General features: G+C 36.1%; 3 protein-coding genes and 1 long non-coding RNA gene across 7 annotated transcripts; 1 reads left to right on the top strand and 3 right to left on the bottom strand.

The window, feature by feature from the left end:
• On the bottom strand, window positions 1-955 carry LOC142505434 (uncharacterized). Its single transcript, XR_012804415.1, has 2 exons — window positions 328-955; window positions 1-190 (listed from the first exon to the last, which is right to left on the bottom strand). It is a non-coding gene; the product is annotated as an uncharacterized LOC142505434 (long non-coding RNA).
• Window positions 956-3,840: 2,885 nt separating this feature from the next.
• Window positions 3,841-7,982, top strand: LOC142505930 (uncharacterized). The gene is made up of 4 exons (XM_075619074.1): window positions 3,841-4,382; window positions 4,467-4,571; window positions 7,738-7,756; window positions 7,863-7,982. The coding sequence occupies exons 1-4, from the start codon at window positions 3,841-3,843 to the stop codon at window positions 7,980-7,982; spliced, it is 786 nt and encodes a 261-aa protein (XP_075475189.1).
• Window positions 7,983-19,022: 11,040 nt separating this feature from the next.
• LOC142506230 (meiotic nuclear division protein 1 homolog) lies at window positions 19,023-22,936 on the bottom strand. 4 transcript variants are annotated; one of them, XM_075619420.1, is made up of 10 exons: window positions 22,191-22,936; window positions 20,865-20,945; window positions 20,518-20,634; window positions 20,335-20,373; window positions 20,140-20,247; window positions 19,981-20,043; window positions 19,841-19,892; window positions 19,656-19,700; window positions 19,493-19,572; window positions 19,023-19,313 (listed from the first exon to the last, which is right to left on the bottom strand). In XM_075619420.1, exons 1-10 carry the CDS (start codon window positions 22,191-22,193, stop codon window positions 19,221-19,223), a joined length of 681 nt encoding a protein of 226 aa, XP_075475535.1. In that variant the 5' UTR covers window positions 22,194-22,936; the 3' UTR covers window positions 19,023-19,220. The 4 variants fall into 4 exon arrangements, with proteins under 4 accessions (XP_075475535.1, XP_075475536.1, XP_075475533.1 ...); XM_075619421.1 differs by lacking the exon at window positions 22,191-22,936 and adding an exon at window positions 21,437-22,060; XM_075619418.1 differs by lacking the exon at window positions 22,191-22,936 and adding an exon at window positions 21,443-22,060.
• A 2,744-nt stretch (window positions 22,937-25,680) lies between these two features.
• LOC142505666 (zinc finger CCCH domain-containing protein 20-like) lies at window positions 25,681-27,132 on the bottom strand. Its single transcript, XM_075618750.1, has one exon. It carries the CDS (start codon window positions 27,054-27,056, stop codon window positions 26,076-26,078), a length of 981 nt encoding a protein of 326 aa, XP_075474865.1. The 5' UTR covers window positions 27,057-27,132; the 3' UTR covers window positions 25,681-26,075.
• Between the last annotated feature and the right edge of the window lie 362 nt (window positions 27,133-27,494).

The raw sequence follows: 27,494 nt of genomic DNA, 5'->3' as shown, positions 1-27,494 counted from the left end.
TTTAAACAAAAAATAAGAATTGGGATAACACACAAAAAATGATACAATCCTCAAAGAATAATACTATCAATTACTAGAAAAACAGAGCCTTTTTTTCAAATACAATATGTTCTAAATCAATGAATCATGTAGGTGATAGCCAAAGCAACCAGCATCAACACATAAGCCACTCCTTGATCAATTGACACCCCTACAGAAGAAACCAAAACCGACCAAATCAATCAAAACCCACCAAAGAATTAGAGCAAAAAACCAATGATTTTCTAAAGTTTTCAACAAATCCCAGATATATTAAATTTGGAAGACAAATGGGAACATCAAACATACCATCATTTGAATTGGGCGCCGGCGCCGGTGCTGGCTGAGGAAATTGAGCATTAATGGCCGGAACAATAAAAGCCAAGAAAAGAGCCAAAATCGCTGTCAAAGAGTACAATCTCAAAACCTCCATTATAATCCTTTTTTTCTCTTCAATTTTTGCTCTGAAAACTCAAGAATCTTGAAAACCCAGAAAATTTTTGATTGTTGAAACTCGAAAAATGGGAGCTTTATTTATAATCTGGAAGCACAATTCTGAACAAGGAATCTTCCTCCCTGTCAAAGTTTTTGCCTAGGCGACAGATTTATCCACAGCCGTCGATGGATGACACGTGTAGGGCCAATAATGGCCGCACGTTGTAGGTCTAGGTGTTTTTGGACCTGTGCAATGTGACTGATTCCAATTTTCCAGCCCACTTGTTTTAATATTCTTCTTTTTTTATTTTTTATTTTTTTTTCTATTATTAGATTTTATATTTTAAAATTTTGAATTTTCGGGATGGCTGACGTTTTTGACTGTCCGTTTTGATTGTCTGGCGATTCATTAGAACATTCGTAGAAGAGTTGCTGTCGTAGAACTTTGACTGTAAATTTCCCCGTGGCTAGTCTTGTACTTGCAATTGATCACGATTCCATCTTAAGCTTCTAGAGACCATTTTTCGATAGATTTAAATGATCTATAAATTGTATGCACATATCATATTATATTATTGTAATTTGATTTGAAAAGTGATACTCACTAAAATTTTTGAGTCCGATTCCAGCAAGTGATACTAATCCAAACGCAGGCTTCGAATTTGTTTTGAACCTAAAATCATGAAAAGTACCGTTAGAAGGGGGCCCGTGAGGGTGTCTCGGCGTAACCCCTTTGACGCTCAAGTCATAGACTAAGGATATAAGTGGAGAGCAACTAATGGTGCTGCTGAAAATTAATATAGTGAATATGAATGAGTTTAACACATAAGCCTGATATTTATAGGAGAATAATTGGGCTGGTCATGGTCCTTCTACCTTGACTAGGGATGGGCGGGGGCCCATGACCCGGTATGAGTTCGATTTGGTTGGGCTCATCACTGAGGTATCAAAAAAGTATTCATATATTGAATAAATGAATAAACTACTTATCATGGAAAAAAGAGACTTATTGAGTTTCAAAGCACTTGTTAGATAACTAATCTGTTTTACGAAAATTGCAAATTCAACGTCGCTAACGTACGTTTGCAAACTTAAAATTATTCGTCTCTGTCGAATTGTGTTTATCTAAGTTAAATTGGGTTTTAATGTGAACATTTGTCATGTTGGATTTGAGTGGTGTTACAGATAAAGGACTGAACATTGTGTTTACGTTGTATTTTGATAAAAGAATTTTAATAACTTGAAATTCATGGATTGCAATTGATATGCAGTTAGTTATCACTTGATATCATTCCAAAATGCTGAGGAATATATATACATTGCAAAAAGTGAGGAATTTGAAATACCTACTTTAGATTCTTACCCAAACATAAATAATGGATTTGAGTGAGGAATTTGAAATCCACTCGTTTCCCATTCCAAATTTTCGAACCAAACGTACCGCCAAGTGTTTAGAGTTGTGAGAACCTGAATTTTAAGCAGCGAGCATTTTTCATCAGCTATCAATATTCAGTAGCAAAGGAAAATTCCAGCAGAAGCTAACAATTCCAGCACCAGCTAATATTTCAGAAGCTGATATTTTTTCCAGCAGATAGAATTCCAGGAGACAGTTACTAATTCAGCATATGACTTGTAATTGAAGCATTTAACACGGAATAAAGGCTGTTAATGGCAGATTATGATCATTCATTGGAAGGCTAACAGTCAGATTTTGGCCTATAAACAGCAGCCTCACTATCTGAAATTGTGGTTACCAAAATCTTGAGTTATCATTTGAAATTAGAGCTAATATAGTGTATTTTTCGAAGCTGTAAAATCCAGTAGCGAGACAATCAGATTTCCAGACTTCAACCGAAACCCATTTAATCAGCGACGGTTCGCCGATTTTATCCGCGACGGGTTTTTAAAAAACCGTCGCTATGAGCGACGGATTTTCAAAACCCGTCGCTATTAGCGACGGCTTTTTAGAAACCGTCGCTGATTAATATCGATTATATCACATATCCTTCAAAGACGAGCTCATTATATCGATCCACATTTTCCTTCAAAATTAACCCTAACACCACGCCGTTCCACTCACCGCCGTTCGCTTCGAACCACCAACACCACCGCCGTTCCACTCACCGAGAGGGAAGCAAAACACCACCGTTCCCTTCCATTTTGCATTTTCCACGCTGATTTCTAATTTTCTATACGTATCTGGGAATTGTTTTCTCTAGCAAGAAACAGATACGTATATGTTCTCCTGCATTGATATTTTGTTTTCTCGATTTGAGGCATTATGATCTTAGTCGAAAATATGCTACAAATTTTCAAGAAACTTGCAGATTTACTGGCTTGACGGAAAATGGTTTGTTTTTCTTCGGTGTTCTTTCGTTTTTTTCCAAGCTTTGTCAGTTTCAGTGACAAATGCTCTTTGTGGTCTACAAAACTAACAATGCTAATTTGTTAGTTTTTCTTCGGTGTTCTTAAAACGACGTCTTTTCACCTTGGCCGCCTTTGTTCCTCTCCCTTAAAAGTTTCTGGCGCAGCAATATAAATATATATTGTTTAAAAGCCAGAAGCTTTTGAGGGGAGGATCAAAATCTGTCATGGTTTTGTTTCTCTGTGGCATTTTACCTACTGCGATTTCATATCCGTTTCCGCCTTCACAGGTTGTCTTTCAAGTATCTGATCCTTTATATATATCACTTATGTATTTAGTTAACAATACGCATTCTCTGTGGAAAGTATATATGGAGAAGTTGAGGAAGTGTGTTTAAAATAATTAATTCGTTTGATGCTACCATGCTAATTGTTTTAAATCGTTCCGAAATTACGAGTTATAATTAGCCACCCGATATTTGTGCTAATTACTAAATTAACAAGTGACTATTTGTTCATAAAACTCAATACACAGTGGCAATCAATTTTTAATATAACATAAGATTTTTTATGTATTAATTTCTACGAATTTAGCATTAGAAGTTGGTCAAGCGACGCACTGATTCATCAATATGTTTGAAATTAAAAGTTTAGGGATTAATATTTTTTATTTTATAAAACACTAACTCACTTATTATTTGTTTTACTGTTAATTTTCGACCTTAGCTAGCAGCATCCGCGGATTGTCTTAATATTTAACATATGCTTCAAGAAAATTGGCATACGTACGTACGTGTCCTTGATTTGACATTATACTCCCGTCATGAAAATTGGCATACGTACGTACGTGTCCTTGATCTGACATTATAGCTAGCAGCAACCTATTGTTAGTCAATAGGTAGTCTTCTTTCGTTTTTTTTTTGTGCTCAACAAATTAAATTGAAAATGACATTATTAAATGTAATATTTTCAGGTTTAGATCAAATTTATTGTTATATATTTCTGGTATTTTGCAGTATTGAAATGGATAAATCTTGGATTCACTCGGATAGAAGGTCAAAACAGTACGAGGATGGTGTGGAACTGTTTATCAGAGGTTGTTTAGAGAATCCCCATATTGACCCCAATTTAATTCATTGTCCTTGTTGCAAATGTAAAAATCTTAAAAAAAGACCAGCTAAGTCCATTCGAGAGCATCTTTATTTCCATGGTTTTAGTCAAAATTATGTGAATTGGATTTGGCACGGTGAGTCTGCTGAAAGTGACAAAGTAAATTGGAGCACGAACAAGGAGCCAATTGGTAACTATCACGGACACTTTGAAACCACTAATATGTGTGAGGCAGCATATGATAACTATACAGAAAATCCAGAAGCGTTTTTGAAATTTTTGGAGGAAGCAGAGAAACCTTTGTATAATGGATGTAAGCGTTACACAAAGTTGAGTGCAATTGTGAAACTATACAACACCAAAGAAAAGCATGGGATGAGTGACGCTCTATTTTCCGATCTACTAATGGATTTTGGGGATATGCTACCAGATAATCACAACCTGCCAACCAAAATGTATGATGTAAAAAAGACATCGAGTTGTTTGGCGTTGAGTCATGAAAAGATTCATGCTTGTTCCAATGATTGCATTCTTTATAGGAAGCAATATAAAGACTGCGTAAACTGCCCTAAATGTGGCTTGTCACGGTGGAAGCTAACCAAGAAGAACGTTGAGAAGAAAGGTGTTCCTGCAAAGGTGTTGTGGTATTTCCCTCCCGTACCAAGATTTAAGCGCGTGTTTAAATCTCTACATACCTCGAAAAATTTAACATGGCATGCAGAAACCACAGGAGTTCCCGGTCAGTTACGTCATCCAGCTGATTCGCCATCTCGGAAGTTGGTGGATCATATGTGGCCCGACTTTGAAAGTGAACCAAGAAACCTTCGCCTTGCACTTGCAGCTGATGGCATTAATCCTTATAGCAACCTTAGTAGTCGGTACAGTTGCTGGCCAATTATGTTGGTCACCTATAATCTGCCTCCAAACATGTGTATGAAGAGAAAATTCATCATGCTAACTATGCTCATTTCAGGGCCTAAACAGCCAGGAAACGATATAGATGTATATCTTGATGTGTTAGTTGAAGATTTGCAACGATTTTGGGATGGAGTTGATGGTGTCTATGATGCTTATCGAAGATAATTTTTCACTCTTAAAGCAGTCTTACTATGGACCATCAATGACTTTCCAGCCTATGATAACCTTACTGGATGTACTACACTTGGTTATTATGCATGCCCAGTATGCAAAGAAGATACTTGTGCAAAGCATTTGGAAAATGGGAAGAAAATGTCATTTGTTGGTCACAGACGATTCCTACCACGGTTTCATCCATATCGGAGGCAAATGAAAGAGTTCGATGGTATGGAAGAACATGGAGAATCATCTACACCATTATCTGGGGTTGCTTTGTTTGACAAGCTTTCTGACATAAGGTGTGTTTTCGGAAAGAAGATTATTGTGAAAGGTAAAAAGAGAAAGAATGCAAAGGACAATAATTTGGAAGATAGTAAAGAAGAAAAAGATTTTGGATCAACAGATTTCAGAAAATGTTGGAAGAAGAAATCAATTTTTTTCAATCTTCCTTATTGGAAACACCTGCATGTTAGGCATTGTCTCGATGTGATGCACATAGAGAAAAATGTCTTCGAATCTCTCATTAATACTTTGATGAATGTTAAAGGAAAAACCAAGGATAATGTGGCAGCTAGGTTGGACATGGTTCAAATGGGAGTTAGGCCTGAATTGGCACCTAAATTTGGTGAAAAAAGAACATATCTTCCTCCTGCTGCATGCTCATTCACAAAAAATGAAAAGTTACAAGTTTGTCAGTCGATAATGGATATAAAAGTCCCAGAAGGTTTCTCATCGAACCTGAAAAATCTTGTGTCCTTGTCTGAGTTGAAATTGATTGGCTTGAAATCTCATGATTGTCATGTTCTAATGCAGCATTTCCTGCCAATGCTCATACGTGATGCGTTACCAAAACATGTTAGATATGCCATCATAAGATTATGCTTCTTCTTCAAAGATATTTGTTGCAAGGTGATAGATGTAGCCAAGTTAGATAAGCTGCAATCTGACTTGGTTATTACACTCTGCTTATTGGAGCAGTATTTCCCCCTTTCTTTCTTCGATGTCATGCTTCACTTAACAGTTCATCTTGTTCGAGAAGTTCGATTATGTGGACGAATGTACTTCCGATGGATGTACCCGTTCGAAAGATCCATGAAGGTGCTTAAGAGTTATGTAGGCAGTCGAAAACATCCTGAAGGTTGCATTGTTCAGAGATATTCAGCAGAAGAAGCAATTGAGTTTTGTTCGGAATACCTAAATGACCTTGATCCTATTGGGGTCCCTCAATCAAATCGCGATCCCAAATCAAACATTGATGGCTTCTTAACATGCAAAACACCAATTATAGTGCCACAAGTTGACCTTCAACAAGCACATTTGACTGTGCTGGAAAATACAGAAGAAGTATCTCCCTACATTATGTAAGTGTATTGCATTATTCTATAATTCTGCACCCATGTGATTGTCAATATTTAATATCCAACACAAATTTCTATATAAATATTTCCACATTGAACATAAATATTTCCTGAAGTCAATGTTTCCGAGAAAAGAGAAAGATGAAAGGTGGATAAAAGATGCTCACAATAAGAAGTTCATTGACTGGTTTCGTGCAAAGGTTAGGTGGATAAATCTGCTTTATGCATTTTGCGGTGAACAGTTTGGAGCTATTATTTTAATCACCCTATTCTAATTGTATAAATGTCAGGTGGATGCTGAAATAGATAGCTGCAATGGTGGAACAACATCAACATTGACATGGCTGGCTCATGGTCCACGTGGGCAAGTCATTAAGTATAGTAGTTACGTGATAAATGGCAATTTATACCAAACAAAGGCACGGGATGATGAAAGAGTTTGCCAAAACAGTGGGGTTTCTCTAGTTGCTAGCACCATGCTTGTCTGTAGTGCCAAAGATAAGAATCCCTTGATGACTGATGTGACTTTCTATGGAGTGATTGAAGAAATATGGGAGTTGGACTATCATCAATTTCAAGTTCCTCTTTTCAAGTGTGCGTGGGTTGCAAATGACAAAGGAGTAATCAACAATGATGAATGTGGATTCACCTTGGTCAATATGAACAAAATAGGGCACAAGAATGACTCATTTGTCCTTGCAAGTCAAGTCAATCAAGTCTTTTATATTGATGACCCATTACAAAAAAGGTGGTCAATTGTACTCCCTGTGCCAAATCGATGTTACGAGGGAGATGATGATGGTTGGACTAGTATTCCTGATTCTCGACCAATTGATGATGTTGATACTCATTGTATTCCGGCTCATGAAAGTTACTTTAGATCAGAAACTGAGGGTGGCTGGGAAACGAACAAGAAAAAATGATGTGTTTCACTTTTATGTCATGTTTTTTGTTATGCTATAAACATAACCTCATTGCTATTATTTATGTCATGTTTATTATTTATGTCAGGTTTCTACAAGTCATGTTTATTATTTATGTTATTATTGTTTCTGTTATTATTTATGTCATGTTTATACATGTCTTATTACAATTATTGTTTATGTTATTTTAATAGTTAATGTTATTGTATAGGTTTTAACATTGGTTTCATTCATGTAAATATGTAGAAAAAGGCTCAATGGGTCGTAAAAAAAAGGACACAAATGCTACAGTTGAGATGATACAAGGAGTACATGATGATAAGCTAAAAACTATTGTGACAAAGTAGGTAGTAGCTTATGTTGATTTTGAATACATTAACTTATAAATACGCAAAAAAATAACTTCTTACTATTTAAAATGTAGTGGGGTGAAGATGTACAATGCCTCCAAGGGTATTTCTAAAGGGCCAGGTTTTAAAGTATTGACGGTATGTATCGTACTTATTTATGAATACATGAATTGGTAGTGGATTAATTAGATTGTGATTGTTGCATTAACTTTTCAATTCTATTATAGGGTAATCTGAAACAAAGTGGTTCGGTTGAGTGTGGATATTGTGTCATGAGGTACATGAAAGAGATAGTTGATTGCGATGATCCACACTTGGAGAAGATGATGAGTTTCTTCTTGGGATAAATTTGTTGATTGATTGAGATGAATTGTTGTCATTAAGATATATTTTATTTTTGAGATAATGTGTTGCCATTGGGATATATTTTATTGTTGAGATAATGTGTTGCCATTGGGATATATTTTATTGTTGAGATAATTGCTTGAGATGAATTGTTGTCATTGTGATATATTTTATATTAGTGATAAAAAAAGGAAATTTTGTTCCTGTAAGTGTTGTCTTTTTTTTCAAGATTCTTGTATCATTTCCAAGTGGCACAAATTCAATATGTTCTTACTTTTAAGTTGATTTTGCTTCTTGAAACAAGAAGTTGTGTTGCTTCAGATTTTGTTGGAGTTTAAGGTGATCTGGTTGTTGTTGTAACGTGCCTGTATTCTAGTTTCTATTGTTGACAACTATTGTGCTCTTTAAAAAGTATTTTTACTCTGAATTGAAGTGATTATCTTATGATTGGCTTTAAAAAATATAGTTCAAACCCAGTATGGATAAACATATATATGTGTATTTATGTGTGCACCATTTGTTGAGGTTTACTTCATGAAAATGCTGTTTATGATCTTAAATAACTGTTATTCTGGCGGTTCTATAGTTTGTAAAGTGCTTCTTGTATATAGTTGTTTGAAGATTGGTTTTTCTTTTTTGGAAATTACCTAAAACAGATGTCCTCAGATTCTTTCTTTGTGGAAAATATTCTAGAATCACCCTGCTTGGAAACTGTTACTCTTCTTTGAATCAAACGAGTTGTATATGGGTCATTTCAGCTATTTGAAATACCGGTGCCACGCAACACATTTCATGCACTTTCAATTTTGAAGTCCTCAAAATTGTTTATTCAATCCAATTTTTTTAGTTACTCCCTCTATTTTTTCGTATTGAACTTCCCATCCTCTTTTTATTTTTGTATGCCCCTAAATAATTATCTGCTTTCTGATATCAAATTACTTCTGAATTTCCTTTTACCCTGCTCAGCTTTAATTTTGAGGGTATGAAAGTTAGTGTACCCAAACTTTTCACTTTCAAGTCAAAATAACATGTCAATTTACGATGGAAATGTTTTTGTTATATTTTTGCGTGTTGGGATAAACTTTGTTAGTTATAGAAGTAGATGATTATTTTTTATGCACTTGTTGTCAAGGTGCAATATTTTGTTTCTCTAAAGATCAATGCAATGTTTTAGTTTAAATTTTATGATTTGGGAAAATATTTCGTGAGATGGGTTTAGGAGACTAAAAAAACATGCTTCTAGCAAGAAACATGTTTCGTTGACTATTGTTTTAATATTTTTTCATCATGTCTCATTTGAAATGGGGTGTGTTTTTGGTTTAGTAAATGCAATTGTTTTCATGCAATTGGGATAATCTGTAATGAATTTTTATCCGGTGTTATTTCAAGATGCAAATGAAATAAGTTCGTACTTTCAAATGAAACATGCCTCTACCAGTACTGATATATTTTATATCTGTCAATTTTTATTTGAAAGAAAAGAATCTAATGTATTTTCTTTTTCAGATTTCAGTTTGCAGGATGCATCAAGAACCAATATTACACTCAATGTCAATATGACGAGGTCAGAAGTGAATGGAGTGAATTTGTTTACTCCTATGTAGGTGCTTAGATGGATGGTGTATGTTGGGATAAATATTTTGTTTGTTATTGTGGATTTTTGGATATACTTTTGGTTTTGTGGATACATTTTTTGGGTTACTTGTGGATTGATGAATATGTAATTGTGGATTCGTGGATATTAATCATATTAGTGCATTAAGTCATAGATTGCGAAGTCATATATTGCGAAGTCTTTTTTTAATACACTAATTATATTAGTGTATTAAGTCATATATTAGTGTAATTTATTAATACACTAATTATATTAGTGTATTAAGTCATATATTCCGAAGTCTTTTTTTAAAAATTACTTCATCAAAATAAAAAATAATGAAGTGTAACAGGTAAATTACTTCGTTGTTATTTGCAAATTGTGAAGTAACATAATATTAAATACTTCGTCAATAAGAAATCAGACGAAGTGATAGAATTAATTTACTTCAACATTGTTATGTAAAAACGAAGTTGTTTTGCGCAATTACTTCACCAAAACACAAATTACTGAAGTCTTTCGAACCACTTACTTCGTCACTAAATGCAAATTGTGAAGTAACATAATATAAAATACTTCAACAAATAGGATAAATGCTGAAGTTATAGATAATATTTACTTCGACAAATAGGATAAATTGCGCAGTTGTTTGTGTCTATTACCTCATCAAAATACATAACTACGAAGTCTTTCAGATGAATTACTTCGTCGATTATTGTAAATAATAAAGTAAACTATTATAAACTACTTCGCTAAATAATAATTACGACGAATTTATATATAATATATTACTTCATTATTTACAATAATCGATGAAGTAAAACACATTTCTTACTTCGCCACCGGTCCAATTCTGGACCGGTTTTCCTTCGAAAACCGGCCAAAGACTTCAGTATTTTCAAACATACAACTTCGGTTATTATGCGAAGTAAAAGGTACATCTATTACTTCACGTCCATATACTTCGGAAATTAACTACCTTATTACTTCATTGAATACGCGAAGTAAAAAGCGATTTTTCTACTAATGAATATATAGGGGACTGATATCAGTTTAGCCATGAAATTCACGAATGTGCTCAGTGCTTACTTGTTAAATTCCTGATTTCTTATTACTGAATACTGATTACTGATTTCTGAATACTGAATACTGATTTCTGTTCTGAAAATTAGAAATTCTGTATATTATTCGTATTACATTTTCTGTATGAAAATGATTTCGAAACTGGGAGTTATTCCCGTCCCCGCTTACTGAGTGACAACCATATCACTCACCCACCAACTCCATCTCAGATAAGAGCGAGGAAGAATTACTAGAAGAAGAAGAACATCGGTTTTGGGGCTGGTGAAGAAGATTGTTATTTTTCTCAGTTCTGAATTATGTAATTAGATTCCGCTGCATCTGTTAAAACAGTATTATGTTCGGTTTTACATTTTCGCTATAGAACATTTGAGTTTGTATCAGACATTGAGATATTCAGTATTTATGAATTAAAAGACTGGTTTCTGAATTTTGTACTTCTGAGGCTTGTTGTTTTCGAATGGAAATTTGAGAGCAACGCCGGTGTCAACCAACCCCCGTCCCGGGGCGTGACTTTGAAGTTGTATCAGAGCAAACCAGGTTTCATAATTTGGGGAGGAGGAACTAGAAATAATAAGTTCTAATAGACTTCTGAAAATAAGTTCTGAAAACTAATGTAATAGACTACTGAAAATAAACTACTGTAATAGACTACTGAAATAAGCTACTGTAATAGACTACTGAAATGATAGACTGACTATGTAGAGTTAGAAAAATCAGTAGGGAAACAAATCAGAATACAGTAGAGCTTTGAGTGTTTCGGCAGCATGTCTGAAATGAGTAGAAAAAAAAATTTAAATTCAGTAGACCCAAAACCAGTAGCCCGAAACCAGAACCAGTAGATGGGAACCAGTAGATATGAATGCAGAAGACTGGGTCAGTAGACTCGGAATGCAGCAGACTGGTTCTAACAGTGCTGGAAAGCAGCAGACAATGCTGGAAAAACACCAGACTGATTGCAGTAACATCAGAATTGCAGTAGATAGTGTATTCCAGCAAGTGCATGCAGTAGACTTCGCAAATGGCATGGAAGTTGAGGTGTTTTTTGCGCAAACTTCAAACGGCCATAACTTTTGATCCAGGAGGAATTTTTACTATTAAAAGTATGCGTTGGAAAGCTCTCGACGAGAAAACCTAACCTAGAACCATTCAATCGTTCTAACACCGCCGACGAACCCCAAAATCCTTCGTTAAGATAGTGATATCATCATTTCCGTAAAATTTTCTAGATTTTTGAAACTTTGAGGAATTTTCATTTCCAAACGGCTTAGTATTTTTGCACCAAACTTGGTACAATTCATGTTCTTGATGTGAAGAATTTTAGTAAATTTTTCACGCCATTCCGAGATCGAAAAATTTTTGAGCTATTTTCTTCTACTAAATGTCATAGGCTTACTGATCATGTTCATTTCAGTAATTGTTTATAGTTCGACTTGTACTCTTGATATCATTTCTGAAACTTCACTCTTATGTTTAGGATGTAGGATATGACTGACCAGAGTAATTACATTAAGAGATTGGAGAAGAGGCTAGAGAAACTCAAAGAACATAACTATTGCCTAGAGCTGGACAAAGATGAATTAGAGCATCGAGCAGAACACTTGAGAGGTGATGTTCAACGTTATGCTCATTATCTGCATGAGGCAGAAGAGAGGAATAAGAGAACTCAAGAAGAGTTTGAAACCTCCCAAGAGATTGTGACAGAATTCATCAAGTTACGTGATACATTAGCTGAGAAGATCCAAATACTCAAGGATCAAAATCACCAACTCGTGCACCAGCATAATCAGTATAGTGAACAGACTGATGCTCAGATTCAAGAGCTGCAGGACACTGTTGAAGTTTTTAGCGATCAGAATGCAGTTTTGCATGGTCATATCGAACACCTGCAAGCAGTGATAGCCAACCATGAAGTCGAACCCGAAGAGGATCTAGAAGAAGAAGAAATCGAAGAGGACTCTATGGATTTGGGATTAGGAGAAGTGATAGATTAGACTAGCAGTAGTAGTTCTTTGTAATATCACTTGTTCCAATTGCATTCTGTTTTCAATTTCGATGTTTCATTGTAATTGCACTTTCTTGAGAAATCAATAAAAATTTATTTCTACCCATTGGTTTTATATTTAATTTTGGAGCAATTACTCGATCATTGTGATTCCTTTGTTTAGTCTCTATTCTGCCATCAACATTAGAACTTTCATAATTGTAGGAAATGGACGGACGACCAGTTAGAAATAATCGCAATCCTCGCTACGGCAACCGCAACAACAACCGCAACGATGAAGACGCGCAACAACAACCACCAACCGCAGTTGGCCTCAGTCAGGCCGATTTGATGGCTATAGCCACGATTGTGGCAACCACTCTACAAGGGTTTGTGAACCCTAATGCTAATCAGCCACCACCACCACCTCCAGTTCAGAATGGGACTAAGCAACACTATGAGGCTCTCCGAAGAGCAAGAGTCCCGAATTTCGACGGAAGCTCCGATCCTGAGGTCGGACAGAATTGGATGAAAGAGGTGGAGAACCATCTTCGACTACTTGAGGTTCCACAAGGGGTCAAGGTAGATGTGATTACACATTTCTTGTGGATAAAGCAGCCAAATGGTGGGAAGGAGTCTCACCAGCTATGGTAAGGGCGGGACCTATCACTTGGCAAAGGTTCCGAGAGGCATTTCTGAAGCAGTACTTCCCGACAGCAGTTCGAGTGCAGAAGCTGTCAGAATTGGAAAGCTTGGTACAAGAACCAAACATGTCAGTGGTGGAGTATTCATCCAAGTTTCACTCATTGGGAACTTACTCCCCAACAATCATGGGAGACAAGGCCTTGAAGATGCATCGTTTCAAAAAGTGATTGAACAGCCGTATTCAATCTGCCCTTGCCGTTATCAAACCCGATAGTTTTGATGAATTGATGGGAGCCGCCATCAGGGCTGAGAATGACATTAAGAGGCGTGAAGGTGAGAACAAACTCAAACGTCCTCAGCCAAGCCAGTACCAATATGGCCAGCAATTCAAGAGGCCTAGATTTTCAAGCAATCAATTTATCAGTGCTCCATACAAAGGAACCACTTCTTCTCCATCAAGCAAAGAAGGAGTCAAGTGCCAAAATTGTGGATTCAATCACACTGGTGAATGCCGTAAGAATTCTGGAGCTTGTTTCCGTTGTGGAAAGATGGGCCACTGCATTGCTCAATGTCCTTTTCCAGATCCAAGGGATGGTCCAGCAGGCAGAACAACTCCAAACAAGCCCAATGAGAACAAGCCAAATGCTCGAGTTTATGCTATCACTCAAGAAGAGGCTGACAACTCAGATGATGTCGTAGCTGGTACCATTCTAATCAATAATATACCTGCTTATGTGTTATTTGATTGTGGTGCCACACATTCATTCATGTCTAAGAGATTTGCCAAGAAGTTAGGAGCTAAGCCTGATAACTTAGAAGAACCATATAAAGTAGCAACTCCTGCAAATCGAATTTTAGAAACTCGCACTCTATATCGGGATATTGGTGTTCTCATAGATAATCAGAGTTTCAAGACAGAATTAATTCAACTAAACATGGTGGAATTCGATGTAATTCTTGGAATGGATTGGTTAGCCAAGAATCATGCTTTAGTAAACTGTCATGGAAAGACGGTAACCATCCAAACTCCACGCCAAGAGAAACTTTTATTTCATGGTAAGACAAAACAACGAAAGACTCTTCTTTCTGCTTCTCAAACTTGGAAAGCCATGAAAAGTGGAGAAGAAGTTTACCTAGCTATGTTAAGCGAGGTAAAGAAAGAAACCACACTTACGCTAGAAGAGATTCCGGTTGTACAAGAATTCCCGGATGTCTTTCCTGAAGAACTCCCTGGCGAACTTCCCGACCGCGAAGTGGAATTTGAGATTAATTTAGTGCCCAATGCTACACCAATCTCAAAAGCACCATACCGAATGGCTCCGGCAGAGTTGAAAGAACTCAAAGAGAAACTTCAAGAATTGTTGGATAAGAAGCAAATCCGACCAAGCGCATCTCCGTGGGGAGCTCCTGTCCTATTTGTAAAGAAAAAGGACGGAAGCATGAGAATGTGTATTAATTACAGAGAGCTGAATAAGATCACAATCAAAAACAAGTATCCGCTTCCAAGGATAGATGACTTGTTTGACCAACTCAAAGGACCTTCAGTCTTTTCCAAGCTCGACTTAAGGTCAGACTACCACCAACTGAAGGTCAAGACAGACGATATTCCGAAGACAGCCTTCAGAACAAGGTATGGACACTATGAGTTCATGGTGATACCGTTCGGATTAACAAACGCTCCAGCAGTATTCATGGATCTCATGAACAGGGTGTTCAAACCATTTCTTGACAATTTTTTTGTGGTGTTCATCGACGATATTCTGTTATATTCGTCAAGTAGAGGAAGACCACAAAGAACATCTTCGTCTCACGCTCCAGACGCTGAGAGAAAAGGAACTGTACGCCAAATTCAAGAAATGCGAATTTTGGCTAGAGTGCGTCACATTCTTGGGACACATAATATCAGCAGCAGGAGTATCTGTGGACCCTAAGAAAATAGAGGCAATCTCAGATTGGCCTAGACCAAAGAATGTGACAGAAATTCGAAGCTTCTTGGGACTAGCAGGCTATTATCGAAAATTTGTTGAAGGATTCTCTTCAATAGCCATACCCCTCACCAAGCTCACACAGAAGAACTCTATGTTTCAATGGAGTGAAAAATGTGAGCAACGCTTCGAGATTTTGAAGAACAAGCTTACATCCACACCAGTGCTTGTATTACTTATGGAAGGTAAGGATTACACCGTCTACAGTGATGAATCTAAAGAAGGTTTAGGATGTGTACTCATGCAAGAGGGAAGGGTGATAGCATACACGTTGAGACAGTTGAAGCCGTATGAACAGAATTACCCAACGCACGACCTCGAACTAGCTGCAGTGGTATTCGTACTAAAAATTTGGAGACATTATCTTTATGGAGCCAAGTGCGAGATTTTCACCGATCATCAAAGTCTCAAGTATTTGTTCACTCAAAAATAACTAAATATGAGACAAAGACGGTGGATTGAACTCATGAAGGATTACGACTTGACGATAAGCTACCATCCAGGCAAAGCCAACAAGGTAGCAGATGCTTTAAGTCGAAAGAATATGAGTAAGGTGATCCTGACATCACTTTCAGCACAACCATGTCTTCGAGAGACAATCAAGATAAGTCAAGATAAAGATTCCGCTTTGGCGAAATTGAAAGAGCAAACTAAAGAAGGGAAATCACCAGATTTTGAGATCGATAACAAAGGAATCTTGTGGATGAAAGGACGATTGTGCGTACCAGACATCGATAACCTTCGACAAGAAGTAATGTCTGAGGCACATAAGTCGAAATTTTCAGTCCATCCTGGCAGTACCAAGATGTACAGAGATTTGAAGAAAATTTTTTGGTGGAGTGGAGTGAAGAAAGACGTGGCAATGTTTGTTTCCAAGTGTCACGTGTGCCAGCAAGTCAAGGCAGAGCACCAAAGACCTGGAGGACTTCTGCAACCTCTAGAAATTCCAGAATGAAAATGAGAACATATCTCCATGGACTTTGTTGTCGGGTTACCAAAGTCTAGACAAAGTCATGACGGCATCTAGGTAATCGTAGATAGACTCACGAAATCTGCGCATTTCTTACCTGTCCGCATGAACTATAATTTGGACAAGCTAGCCACATTGTACATGAATGAGATCGTACAATTGCATGGAGTTCCAGCTAGCATATTATCAGACAGATATCCTAGGTTTACCTCTCGATTTTGGAAGAGCTTTCAACAAGCTATGGGGACAAAAGTTACTCTTAGTACATCATATCACCCTCAAACCGATGGCCAAACAGAGAGGACAATTCAAACTCTAGAAGATATGCTGAGAGCATGTGCTCTAGACTTCAGTGGTAATTGGAGCGAACATCTGCCCTTAATCGAGTTCGCTTACAATAATAGTTACCACAGTAGTATTGGAATGGCACCATACGAAGCTCTGTATGGACGAAAGTGTCGATCACCACTGTATTGGGATGAAGTAAGGGAAAAAGCCATCATTGGACCCGAACTGATCCAAGAAACAGCGGATAAAGTTGCTATGATCAAAGAGCGACTGAAAGCTGCTTAAGATCGACAGAAAAGCTGGGCTGACATGAAAAGAAGACCCGTGGAATTTGAAGTTGGAGAAAAGGCATATGTGAAAGTGTCACCCATGAAGGGTGTAATCCGATTCAATAAGGCTGGGAAACTGAATCCCAGATACGTCGGACCATTTGAAATTCTTGAGAAAGTGGGAACACTTGCTTATAGATTAGCACTTCCACCCGACATGTCAAAAATTCACAATGTATTCCACGTCTCGCAGCTGAGGACATATATTTCTGATCCAAGTCACATTCTGGAAGCTGGACCACTTCTGGTTGAGAGCAATCTAAACGAAGAGCTGAAGTATGAAGAAATTCTGATTCGAATTGTGAATTTCAAAGACCAAGTACTGAGACGACGAATTATTCCATATGTCAAAGTACAATGGTCCAACCATACCGAAAGAGAAGCTACTTGGGAGTTGGAAGAAAATATGTGAGCCCAATACCCTTATCTCTTTGAAGATCAGGTATAGCCAAGTTTCGAGGACGAAACTTCTCATAAGGAGGGAGGGATGTGAGAACCTGAATTTTCAGCAGCGAGCATTTTTCAGCAGTTATCAATATTCAGTAGCAAAGGAAAATTCCAGCAGAAGCTAACAATTCCAGCACCAGCTAATATTTCAGAAGCTGATATTTTTCCAGCAGATAGAATTCCAGCAGTAGACAGAATTTGCAGGAGACAGTTACTAATTCAGCATATGACTTGTAATTGAAGCATTTAACACGGAATAAAGGCTGTTAATGGCAGATTATGGTCATTCATTGGAAGACTAACAGTCATATTTTGGCCTATAAACAGCAGCCTCACTATCTGAAATTGTGGTTACCAAAATCTTGAGTTATCATTTGAAATTAGAGCTAAGAGAGTGCATTTTTCGAAGATGTAAAATCTAGTAGCGAGGCAAGTAGATTTCCAGACTTCAACCGAAATTCTTTAAGCAAATTACCGTAAGTGGGCTTATGTATAAATATATTGAATCCAGTTTGATGATTTATGTTTTAAAGCAAAGTTTTTGTATGATCGATTTCTGATATCTGAATTTTGAAGCACAGAAACCTAGTGAACTAATGGTATGAATATATATTCTGAACATTACTGATTACTGATTACTAATTACTGGCCTCACCCCTTAGAGGAGAGAATATATAGGGGACTGATATCAGTTTAGCCATGAAATTCACGAACGTGCTCAGTGTTTACTTGTTAAATTCCTGATTTCTGATTACTGAATACTGATTACTGATTTCTGAATACTGAATACTGATTTCTGTTCTGAAAATTAGAAATTCTGTATATTATTCGTATTACTGTTTCTGTGTGAAAATGATTTCGAAAACTGAGAGTTATTCCCGCCCCGCTTATTGAGTGACAACCATATCACTCACCCACCAAATCCATCTCAGATAAGAGCGAGGAAGAATTACTAGAAGAAGAAGAACAACATCAGTTTTGGGGCAGGTGAAGAAGATTGTTATTTTTCTCCGTTCTGAATTATGTAATTAGATTCCGCTGCATCTGTTAAGACAGTATTATGTTCGGTTTTACATTTTCGATGTAGAACATTTGAGTTTGTATCAGACATTGAGATATTCTGTATTTATGAATTAAAAGACTGGTTTCTGAATTTTGTACTTCTGAGGCTTGTTTTCGAATGGAAATTTGAGAGCAACGCCGGTGTCAACCAACTCCCGTCCCGGGGCGTGACAAGAGTTGTATGTTCTTTTTCTCCAAATGTTGTATTGTAATGGTTTATTTTTAGGCATGTCGGCATTGGTTGGCTCTTTCTTCTTGGGCATGAATTTGGCAGTTTTGAAAAATTGCAAAGAAATGTGAGGAAGTGGAGTTCCTCTATTTTATTTGGAAGCCGAATTGTTCTAATAAGATCAAATCGTTATATTGATAAATCTCAGGAAAAATTCTCAAAATTATAATAAGAATCACTTATAATTTCTTTTATTTTCATTTATTCTTGTACAAATAAATGTATTGAATTATTTTAAAATTAAATTAATCCAAACTGTAATTTCTCATCATACTTAAATGCACGTGTATTAAATCAGACGAGTTTACATTAATTCTTATTAATATGAATTTCAAAGTAAGTGAGTAAATCTATACCCATACTCATCTATATTATGGATGAATTGACGTCAGCTTTACTATGGAGAAGAACAATAAATGGACTGGAATAGGTAGGAAATCTATATATCATGGTATCACGCTCAAAGATTCACAACATACAAGAAGGTCCAGTTGGTTAACTCGCTAATTTAAAACAGCTGAGTCGTTGATAGCTATACCAAATTAAGTAAAACACTTGAAAATTTTAAAATCCGTCGGAATGGCGATGTTGCACACAGGCTGAAGCATTTTACCCGATATATGCATATTAAATATCAACTTCAGGCATCTGATCTCCGATAGAGCATTTTGGAATAGCAGCAGGTAACTCCACATAATCGAAGTCTTCAGTTATTCCTACCTATCCGACATAATGGAAAAAATGTTTAGGTGTGTGCTGGCTGGCTAGAAAGTAGAAGCAGCAGAGATACAAATCATAAGATATAAAGCACCATTTTTGTTTTCTAGTTTTTGTACTTTGTTTGTTAGAGATGATGGGATTTATTCTTCGATTCAATTGCTGCTATGTAAATTACATACCTCGTTGTAAAGGTTATCAAGTTGCTCTTTTGCCTGAGGGAAGTTTTTTGAACACCACTGTCGTAGAGTGAAGATGTTATCTGTAAAGTATAATATGAACGTGATAGACGGAGACCGGGGAAATCTCATAATAATTGAAATGATATTGGATTATAATAATAACCTGTCCATCTGTTGGTTGCTGAATGGGCCACTTCAATAGTGTTTTCTGCAAACAGGCATCAAAGTTAAGAACACGGCAAACAGTAGAGTTATTGAGAACCATAGAGGTCACAAGAGATTTTCATTTGAAATTTAGTCAGTAAAATTTTAAAATTTCGGAAACAGGAGAGGATGATGATGTTCAACTCATTGCTTCAAAGGTAGCCGGATCATTGTCGGCATATTGTGCGATCTCATCCTAAGAAGAAAGGACAATAAATCAACTTCAATTTCAAAGTATTAGAAATGGAATCTCGTTCTCAATGAAAGAAAATATGAAACTCAACCTTAAGCTCATTATATTTCAGTTCAATAGCTTTAAGCTCGTCAAGTGCCTCATCTCGTTCATCCTAATATATTAGTGAAGGTGATAAGTCATTGAATATGACATGGAAAACAAGTTATACAGCTACACGAAAGCATGAACGTGGAAAAAATGCACTCACAGATTCCTCTCGTCCCTTTTTCAGAGAATTGCAGTGATCAACTTGTTCTATGTATCGTTTTTTACAACTTTGGAGTTCAGAGTCGAGTTTTTTTTGTATGTTTCTTAGCTGTAGACACCAACCGATGTATTGGCATAATCGGGTGATTGAAAATATACTTCTAATTTCCAGATATGAATTGAATTGTTAGATCACCTGGTTGCCAGCACAGCTAGGAAGGCTCCAAAAATATACCTGAATTTTATTATGATATGATTCAAGGACAGTTACTATGACAACTTTTGCAAAGATATGTCAAAGGGGAATGATATAATGCGTAATAAAAGAGTTCAAAAAGAATATAATGCTCCCATCGACCATCTGGATAAGTTAACTTACTGAAGTTCCTATCTTGTCCTTGAAAACAAGGTCATCATCCACCAAGCTTTGAATTACATCCTTTACTGACTGCAAGATGACGCCTTTCTTTGGGCCCAACTTCTCAAGCTCCTTGAGCTTAAAAAAAGTTCAGTATAATCAATCATCATCAAAAGGGACAATACAGCAGACAAGAGAGAAAAAACTGCAATTTGTCGCTGAATAGAGAGAAAAAAACTGCAAAATATGCACAATGTGGTATGTGAAATAGAAATTGCATTGGTAACATTCGTAAAGCCCATCATCCTCAGTGATCACAAAAAGAAAAGCATCTCAAACTGGATTATAAACAAGTCACAGATACTTACAAGGAAGAAGTCCTGTGAATCATAGAAAATTTGCAGCATTTTCTCACGCTTTTCTTCCAATGAAAGTCCTCTTTTTTTGGACTGGAAATAATCAAAAGGAAGTTAGAATTTTCAAAGTAATGACTTATTCAGCCAAAGATGGTTTGATGGTGGAAGTGTGGAACAGTTGTGGAATTAACGGGATAGACATAACAGAACTGGAACAGCTGTTTCTGTTCCACAGTTTCATGCTTGTATATATTTAGGTACAAAAAACGGTGTGTGACTTGCTAAAAAACAGAGGAAGGACCTTTATTTTGACATGAAACAGTATGTAAGGAATGGAACAGGCATTGTTTTGACATGGAACAGAAAATACTCGTGAAAATCATTTGCCCAGCAACACAGCTGGAGGATATTGTGTTTTTCACTATGATTCTTTCGAAGTATTAACAGTAGCATATTAGGGTATTTCGATATGAATCATTATTTTTTACAGTAATCATGTACAAAATGTTTGATTTTGGTACTTATTGCAATATATATGTTTTATATTATTTAGAGCTGTCTATTGTAATAGTATATGGAACGACCTAAACCTTTCCATGAATGACCTTGGAATTCAAATGGTGGTTACTGCCACAACTACCATGTCTGTTCTCGGGAACCATGAGCTCAAAAAGATTGATGGAATCAGTCGGAATTCAGAAATAGGAAACTAACAACAGATTTAACACAACTAGACTAGAAAAGAAACATTCATAATCTTCAAACGTCTCATAACTATGCTTTATTGAACAAACTCGATAATCAAGAAACGTGATTTTCATATTCTACAGAGATGTGTGATGGCTCTTCAATCAAGAAAATAATTGAAAACACATAAATAACTAGATAAAACAAAGTACAAAAATAGCAAGAAGTGCGAGGTTTAAGTGAACCATAAGATGGTGAACAAAACAAACTTAGAGCATAAGCATTGTGAGAAAGCACGTATAACCAAATGAAAAATGAAGCCTAAGAAAATACTCAACATTCAAGCTAATTTCACTGCTCTAAACAAAAAAAATCCTAAGCTCTCCCAAATCACGTCCTCGCCTATTTTACTTCCCCATCCACTCATCAAATTCACCGGAATGTGATTGAACTAACTAAACAACGATATATAATGAATACAGAAATTCCGATGAATACAGAAATTCCGATGATTCCCAACATTTGAACGCAGCTCAATTCATCTTCTAAAACCTACTCAGAAGAAAATAGCGCGAATAAAACCCAAAATTCGACTCAAATAAGCACAAGCATTTGAACAAAAAAAAGGATTTGGGAATGTGAAGCACGTACCATTGCGAAATCGAAGCTGGAATCCGGAACGAGTGTTGAATAGTATAGATTACGCAATCGATTCGATCTTTTAAATGGAACAAATATGAATTTGGCGCGATATAAAAAATCAAACGACGATCAGATACAGTAATGGCAAAACGCGCCAGCCCGCAGTCCACCACAATCGGCTGTTGGCCAGATCGGGGCGGGCCTGCAATGTTCCTCTCAGCCCAACTGTAAGTTAGTCGGATCGATTCATCTAATTTTTTTTATTAAAAAATATATAATATATTGTTTTTAATTTGAAAATTCTAAAAACATTTGAAATAATAAAAATAAAAAAATACTACAAATTATTTATCATTAAAATTCATTCAAAATAAATTAAAAAAACTTAAAAATACAATTTTATAATAATAAATAAAAATAAACTCATATTCTAGCGTACCAGTCCGCACCGTCCTAACCCGTACCTGCGCGGGCTCAATCCGTTTGACCTGCATCCAACAGGTTGAGATTTCTCCAATTCAGAATGTCTCATTTCAATGACGAGACCAGCTGATCCGACGTACCCAACCCACTTTGAAAAGCTTATCAATATATATTTTCCTCTGTAGTCTGTACGCACTTTTCATTGTTTTGGATCTGTAGCCTGATTGTAAGCATAAATGGGCCGGGTCAGCATGACTCAGCCTTGGTCTACCCCAAATTTACGAGTTGGGGCAGGCCTTAAATTACTTGGAAAAATAAAAAAAAAAACATTACTTTTTTTAATTAAAAAATGATAAAATGTTAGGTTTAAAGTTACATAAAAAGTCTTCTCATATTATTAAATTATTTACAATATTAAATATTTTTTTATTGTATTTAAAATATAATTAAATTAACTATTTTGTCGAACCAACAAGATATATATAATATAACGATGGAATGTTACTCAAAAAAACTCCCAACATAATTGCTACATAAATCAAAATATACTATTCTTTCCGTGTACGCGATGTGTGTGTATACGATCGGAATAATTATAGTTGATTTTTATATTTTTTATTACCAAAGATATCTAAAAATTTACTGATATATATAGATAGATAGATAAAGAAAAATAAATACTTCTATAAACAAAACCCCCTGTGTGGGATCGACGTGCTCTTTTATGGTCCGTCGAGGCTTATTTATCTTATAGTTTAGGTGCTTCATTCGTCTTTGGTTTAATTGCTTGTTGTTTTGTCTGATTCAACAACACTGTTTTTCTTAGTATGACGGCTGAAATGAGGGGGAAAATGTAATATAATTTTGTGTAATACCAACATACCATTCAGTTTTCAAGAGACTTTCATATTTAGGTCGTGTTTGAGGAAATGAATTTGAAATCTATTGTTTACAATGAAATAATATATCAAATATTAAATTCTCACATTACTTTGTTTATATATTAGTAAGAAAAAATAAACTGAATTTCAAACGACACTATTATTGATTTAACTTTAAATTCATTCTAATTAACATGAAATATTATATAAACAAATACGCAGTGAATTTAAAGTTTATGTTCTTATTTATCTAAACAACAAAAATACATTTGAAATTCATCGACTCAAACACAACTTTAATAAAGTAGAAAGAGATGTACATAGAGCATAGATCTATGATCGCATGTTAAAAGGAGATTTGTAATGAAACTATTTTTTTTTTACGTTTTATGAAACATTATTTGCTTTACTTAAAATAATCCCGTTTATTTTTAAGCTTCCCGGCCCTAATTTAAATGAGTAAAGATTGATGAATATTTTTAAAATAATTACTAGTAAGTTATAATTTTATTTTATCTCTTTCTAACATACCATTTTAGAATTTTTTTTCGCCAATTTAGCTAAGATCCTACAAAATAGAAATATAAATCAAAGCATATTAATTTATATTTTATATCCTCTATTTAGCCTACTTGATTTCAAGACTGAGACTACTCTTTGATCCAACTCCAAAAACTAGTTCAAAAAAGGAAGATTTTTGTTCAAATTAATATATATAACTCACAATGACTTAATATAGTCGAGATAAGACGTCTAAAGTACCTCATTATGTCCAACAATAAACAACTAAAACGTGTAGTTTACAAGATATTAGTGAGTACAGTTGACTCATAAGACACTTAATTAAATACATAAGTGTGATATGGGTCAGGATCCGAACTTAGATATGATATCATGTTAAAGAATACGATCTAAACATAACTCAACTCAAAAACTAACTCAAAAAAATATCCAAATTCATATATACAATTATCACAAACTTAATTCAATATATACAAAACATGTAATCCTTATCAACCCCTGCGATATTTTTGTTCTTGTGCTCTAGCTATAATATATAATAAGATTATAATAACCAAATCTGCTGCACACACACAGTTCCAAAAGATGTGTTATTAATTAATTAATTAATAAAAAGGAAAAAAAAAAAGAAGTAATAATACCCTATTTCCTAAAAGAATAATGCCCCGTACCCCATCTCCCTAGCTATATCCAAAGAGACGAGACACGCGTATGCCACTTGTATCCATCTTCCAGGGAGTTTGACCAAATCATCAACTCTTTAATTTATTTTATTTTATTCATTTATTTAAATTAAATTAAATGTCGTACCATACCACGAAAACAATTTCATGATCGTTGTAGTTACAAAATATCTTGTGTATTTAACGAAAATCAGCCTCTTGCCTTATTTTGCAAGTCGATGGACCATTACATCTCAAGTAAATTCGAGATTTTATTATCTTAACGAACTAATCTGGCTATAAAAAAAAATCGTTTTTGCAAACATACAAATGTCTACGACCATGGAAAGTTATATCGAAAACTTGTGTGAGATGATCACACGAGTCGTATTTTGTGAGACGGAACTCTTATGTAGATTATCCATGAAAAAATATTATTTTTTATGCTAAGAATATTACTTTTTGTTGTGAATATTGTAGAATTGATCATCTCACAAATAAAAATTCGTGAAATCATCCCACAAAAAATCTACTCCAAATCAATTCATTAACCACATTCCACATTCGCATTTTTTTCTAAAAGGCTGAATATTTACTTCTGGCATTCTTGAAACTAGGCTGCGTATTTGCTCGGTAATTGATTATGTAGGAGAGAACGTAGCTTGACGCATCTCTCCAACTAAAAAAAATATTTTTTTTAAAAAAGAATATGAACATTATAAACCATTTATTTTCTATTTTAAATCATTTGTTTGTATGTTTTTTTAATTTCGAGCATCTATATAATTAAATATATATATATAATTATTTTTTTAATTAAATAATTGAACGATATTATTTTACAAATTTTCTTACAGGGTTTTCTGTTTCACATTCTTGTCTTTTACCGTCAAAATGCTAACAAACAATTTATTTATTTTGCTTTTTTCTAAAGTTGGACAATGAAAGAATTGGACGATTTTGAAGCATTTTTCCACATTTATACGGATAAACTTAAATCAAATTTTGAAGTAAAAATCACTACTTTTACATAAAAATCAAAATAAAAGAACCAAACACGTAAATGTAAACTGAAATTTGAACAACTTCAAACTCAAATCACTTCAAAAAAAAAGAAAAAGAAAAATCAAGCATTACAAAATTTACAATAAGTGCAACATTTAATACTAGTAAAATAATAAAACAAGCTTAATAAATAAAAACCCATCTTCTTCTTCTTTCCAAGAATTTCAGTTACTCTTTCCAGATTCATCAGTTAGTATAATTATTATTAATATATTGATTTTAGATAGGAAAATCAACACTTGTTTCTCAAATGGTTACTTGCGAAAAGACCATTCTGCCCACTTCCCCGCACCACCTTCTTCTCAGCCACTATTCACAAAATTTAGGGGGTGAGAAATGGTCTACTTTACCAGCTCTGATACCCAGCCCAGTTCCGGGATTGGGTCCGGCTGCGGATCCTGGTCGACCCGTTCCAGAGGATTCTCCTTGCTTAGCTTCTCGAACAGTTTGGCCCTCAGGTTTCTCCCAGATTCAACCCTCTCCATCATCGGCCGCTCCTCCTCGCACAAAGAGATGTCCCATGGGTCCACGCAGCCGATCGTGGGCCGGGTCGGGGTGGTGGGCAGGCTCAAGTACCCGTTACGAGCCATCATCATCCTGGGAGGAGAGCCTGCGCCAGCGCCCAACCAGGAAGAAGAAGACATGGACTTCACTTTGTTCAGCTGCAGCTGCCGAAGGGAGAGTACCAGATCGGTCACAGAGTTGGCCATCATTGGGCTCATAGGCGGAGACTCGATCGGGGAAGAGACCGGCTCCGCGCGTGGGCTCAGGACGCGGAGCTGGTCAGGAGAGTGGGCGAAGAAACAGACCCTGCGCTTGCAGTTCATGCCGTCCTTGCATGGCTGCGTGCGGTAGCGGGCGGGGTGGAGCCAGCACTCAAACACACCGTGCGCGAACTCGCACAAGTCGGCTTTGAAGCAACTCCCCTTGCGGAAATCCGGGCAGGGGTTAGCCGTGTAGTGGAACTTCTTCGGGTCCCTCCGCCGGGCCTTCTCCCCCGGATGAGCGAACGGGCAGTCAGTCCAATCGTGCGCCTTACCACGCGCGCACTTCTTCACCTTGAACTCGAACATCCGGAACTGATCGCACGAGTGCGCGTCCACCAGGAAGTCTCCACCGCCACCGTTGTCCGGCTCCGGATAGACCACATCAATGTTGTTGGAAGGGAGGTAGACCTGAAGCGGCTTCACACCGTTGTAGTAATCGTCAATATTGGAAGCAAATGAGTTAGCAGCGATAGTTGGGCTGAGAGAGATGGACATGGGATCTTCCGCGTCGAAGGTCCACGGCGGAGCAACATGGCTTCTTTCTCCGAGCATCATTTGACCATTCACTGACTTGCTGAAAATATAGAATTCTTGTTATGGGATGGAACTGTGTTGTGCGATTGAAATGGATGTTTGTGTTCGTATATAAACTGCTGGAGAAGTGGGGGTCTAACCATGGTTAGGTAGATTATACCATGGTTATTCATTGCAAATTATTGTTAATTTTTTAACTCAAGGGACGTAAAGGACATCCGCATCCGTCCACATTAATCTATGTTATTAACTTTCATCTCCTCAAAAATTATGGGATCCACGAGCCACATATTCATTACATTAACACTTTCCCATTATTAACACACACTCACGTTCATTTAATATCAACTTTCATTATTTATGGGTCCCACTATCCACTTAGTCATTTTTTTTAATTTTAATTAATTCAATATCTTTCTAATTTTGTTAAAATTTTACAACAAATATTATTAAAAATAA

Source organism: Primulina tabacum, chromosome 10 (genome assembly GCF_025594145.1).
Source record: "Primulina tabacum isolate GXHZ01 chromosome 10, ASM2559414v2, whole genome shotgun sequence".
Classification (NCBI taxonomy): domain Eukaryota; kingdom Viridiplantae; phylum Streptophyta; class Magnoliopsida; order Lamiales; family Gesneriaceae; genus Primulina; species Primulina tabacum.
This window is presented reverse-complemented; position numbering and strand designations above follow the sequence as displayed.

What these genes read in the sequence shown, in the direction of transcription:
- LOC142506230 (XM_075619418.1), bottom strand. Translation starts at nt 21,514, where the DNA reads ATGGTTCCCGAGAACAGACATGGTAGTTGTGGCAGTAACCACCATTTG. An exon ending in AGCAACCAACAGATGGACAG is followed by an intron (nt 19,573 to 19,655) that starts GTTATTATTATA and finishes TATACTTTACAG; the next exon opens with ATAACATCTTCACTCTACGA. An exon ending in TTGATAACCTTTACAACGAG is followed by an intron (nt 19,314 to 19,492) that starts GTATGTAATTTA and finishes TATGTCGGATAG; the next exon opens with GTAGGAATAACTGAAGACTT.
- LOC142505930 (XM_075619074.1), top strand. Translation starts at nt 3,841, where the DNA reads ATGGATAAATCTTGGATTCACTCGGATAGAAGGTCAAAACAGTACGAG. An exon ending in CACAACCTGCCAACCAAAAT is followed by an intron (nt 4,383 to 4,466) that starts GTATGATGTAAA and finishes CATTCTTTATAG; the next exon opens with GAAGCAATATAAAGACTGCG.
- LOC142505666 (XM_075618750.1), bottom strand. Translation starts at nt 27,056, where the DNA reads ATGATGCTCGGAGAAAGAAGCCATGTTGCTCCGCCGTGGACCTTCGAC.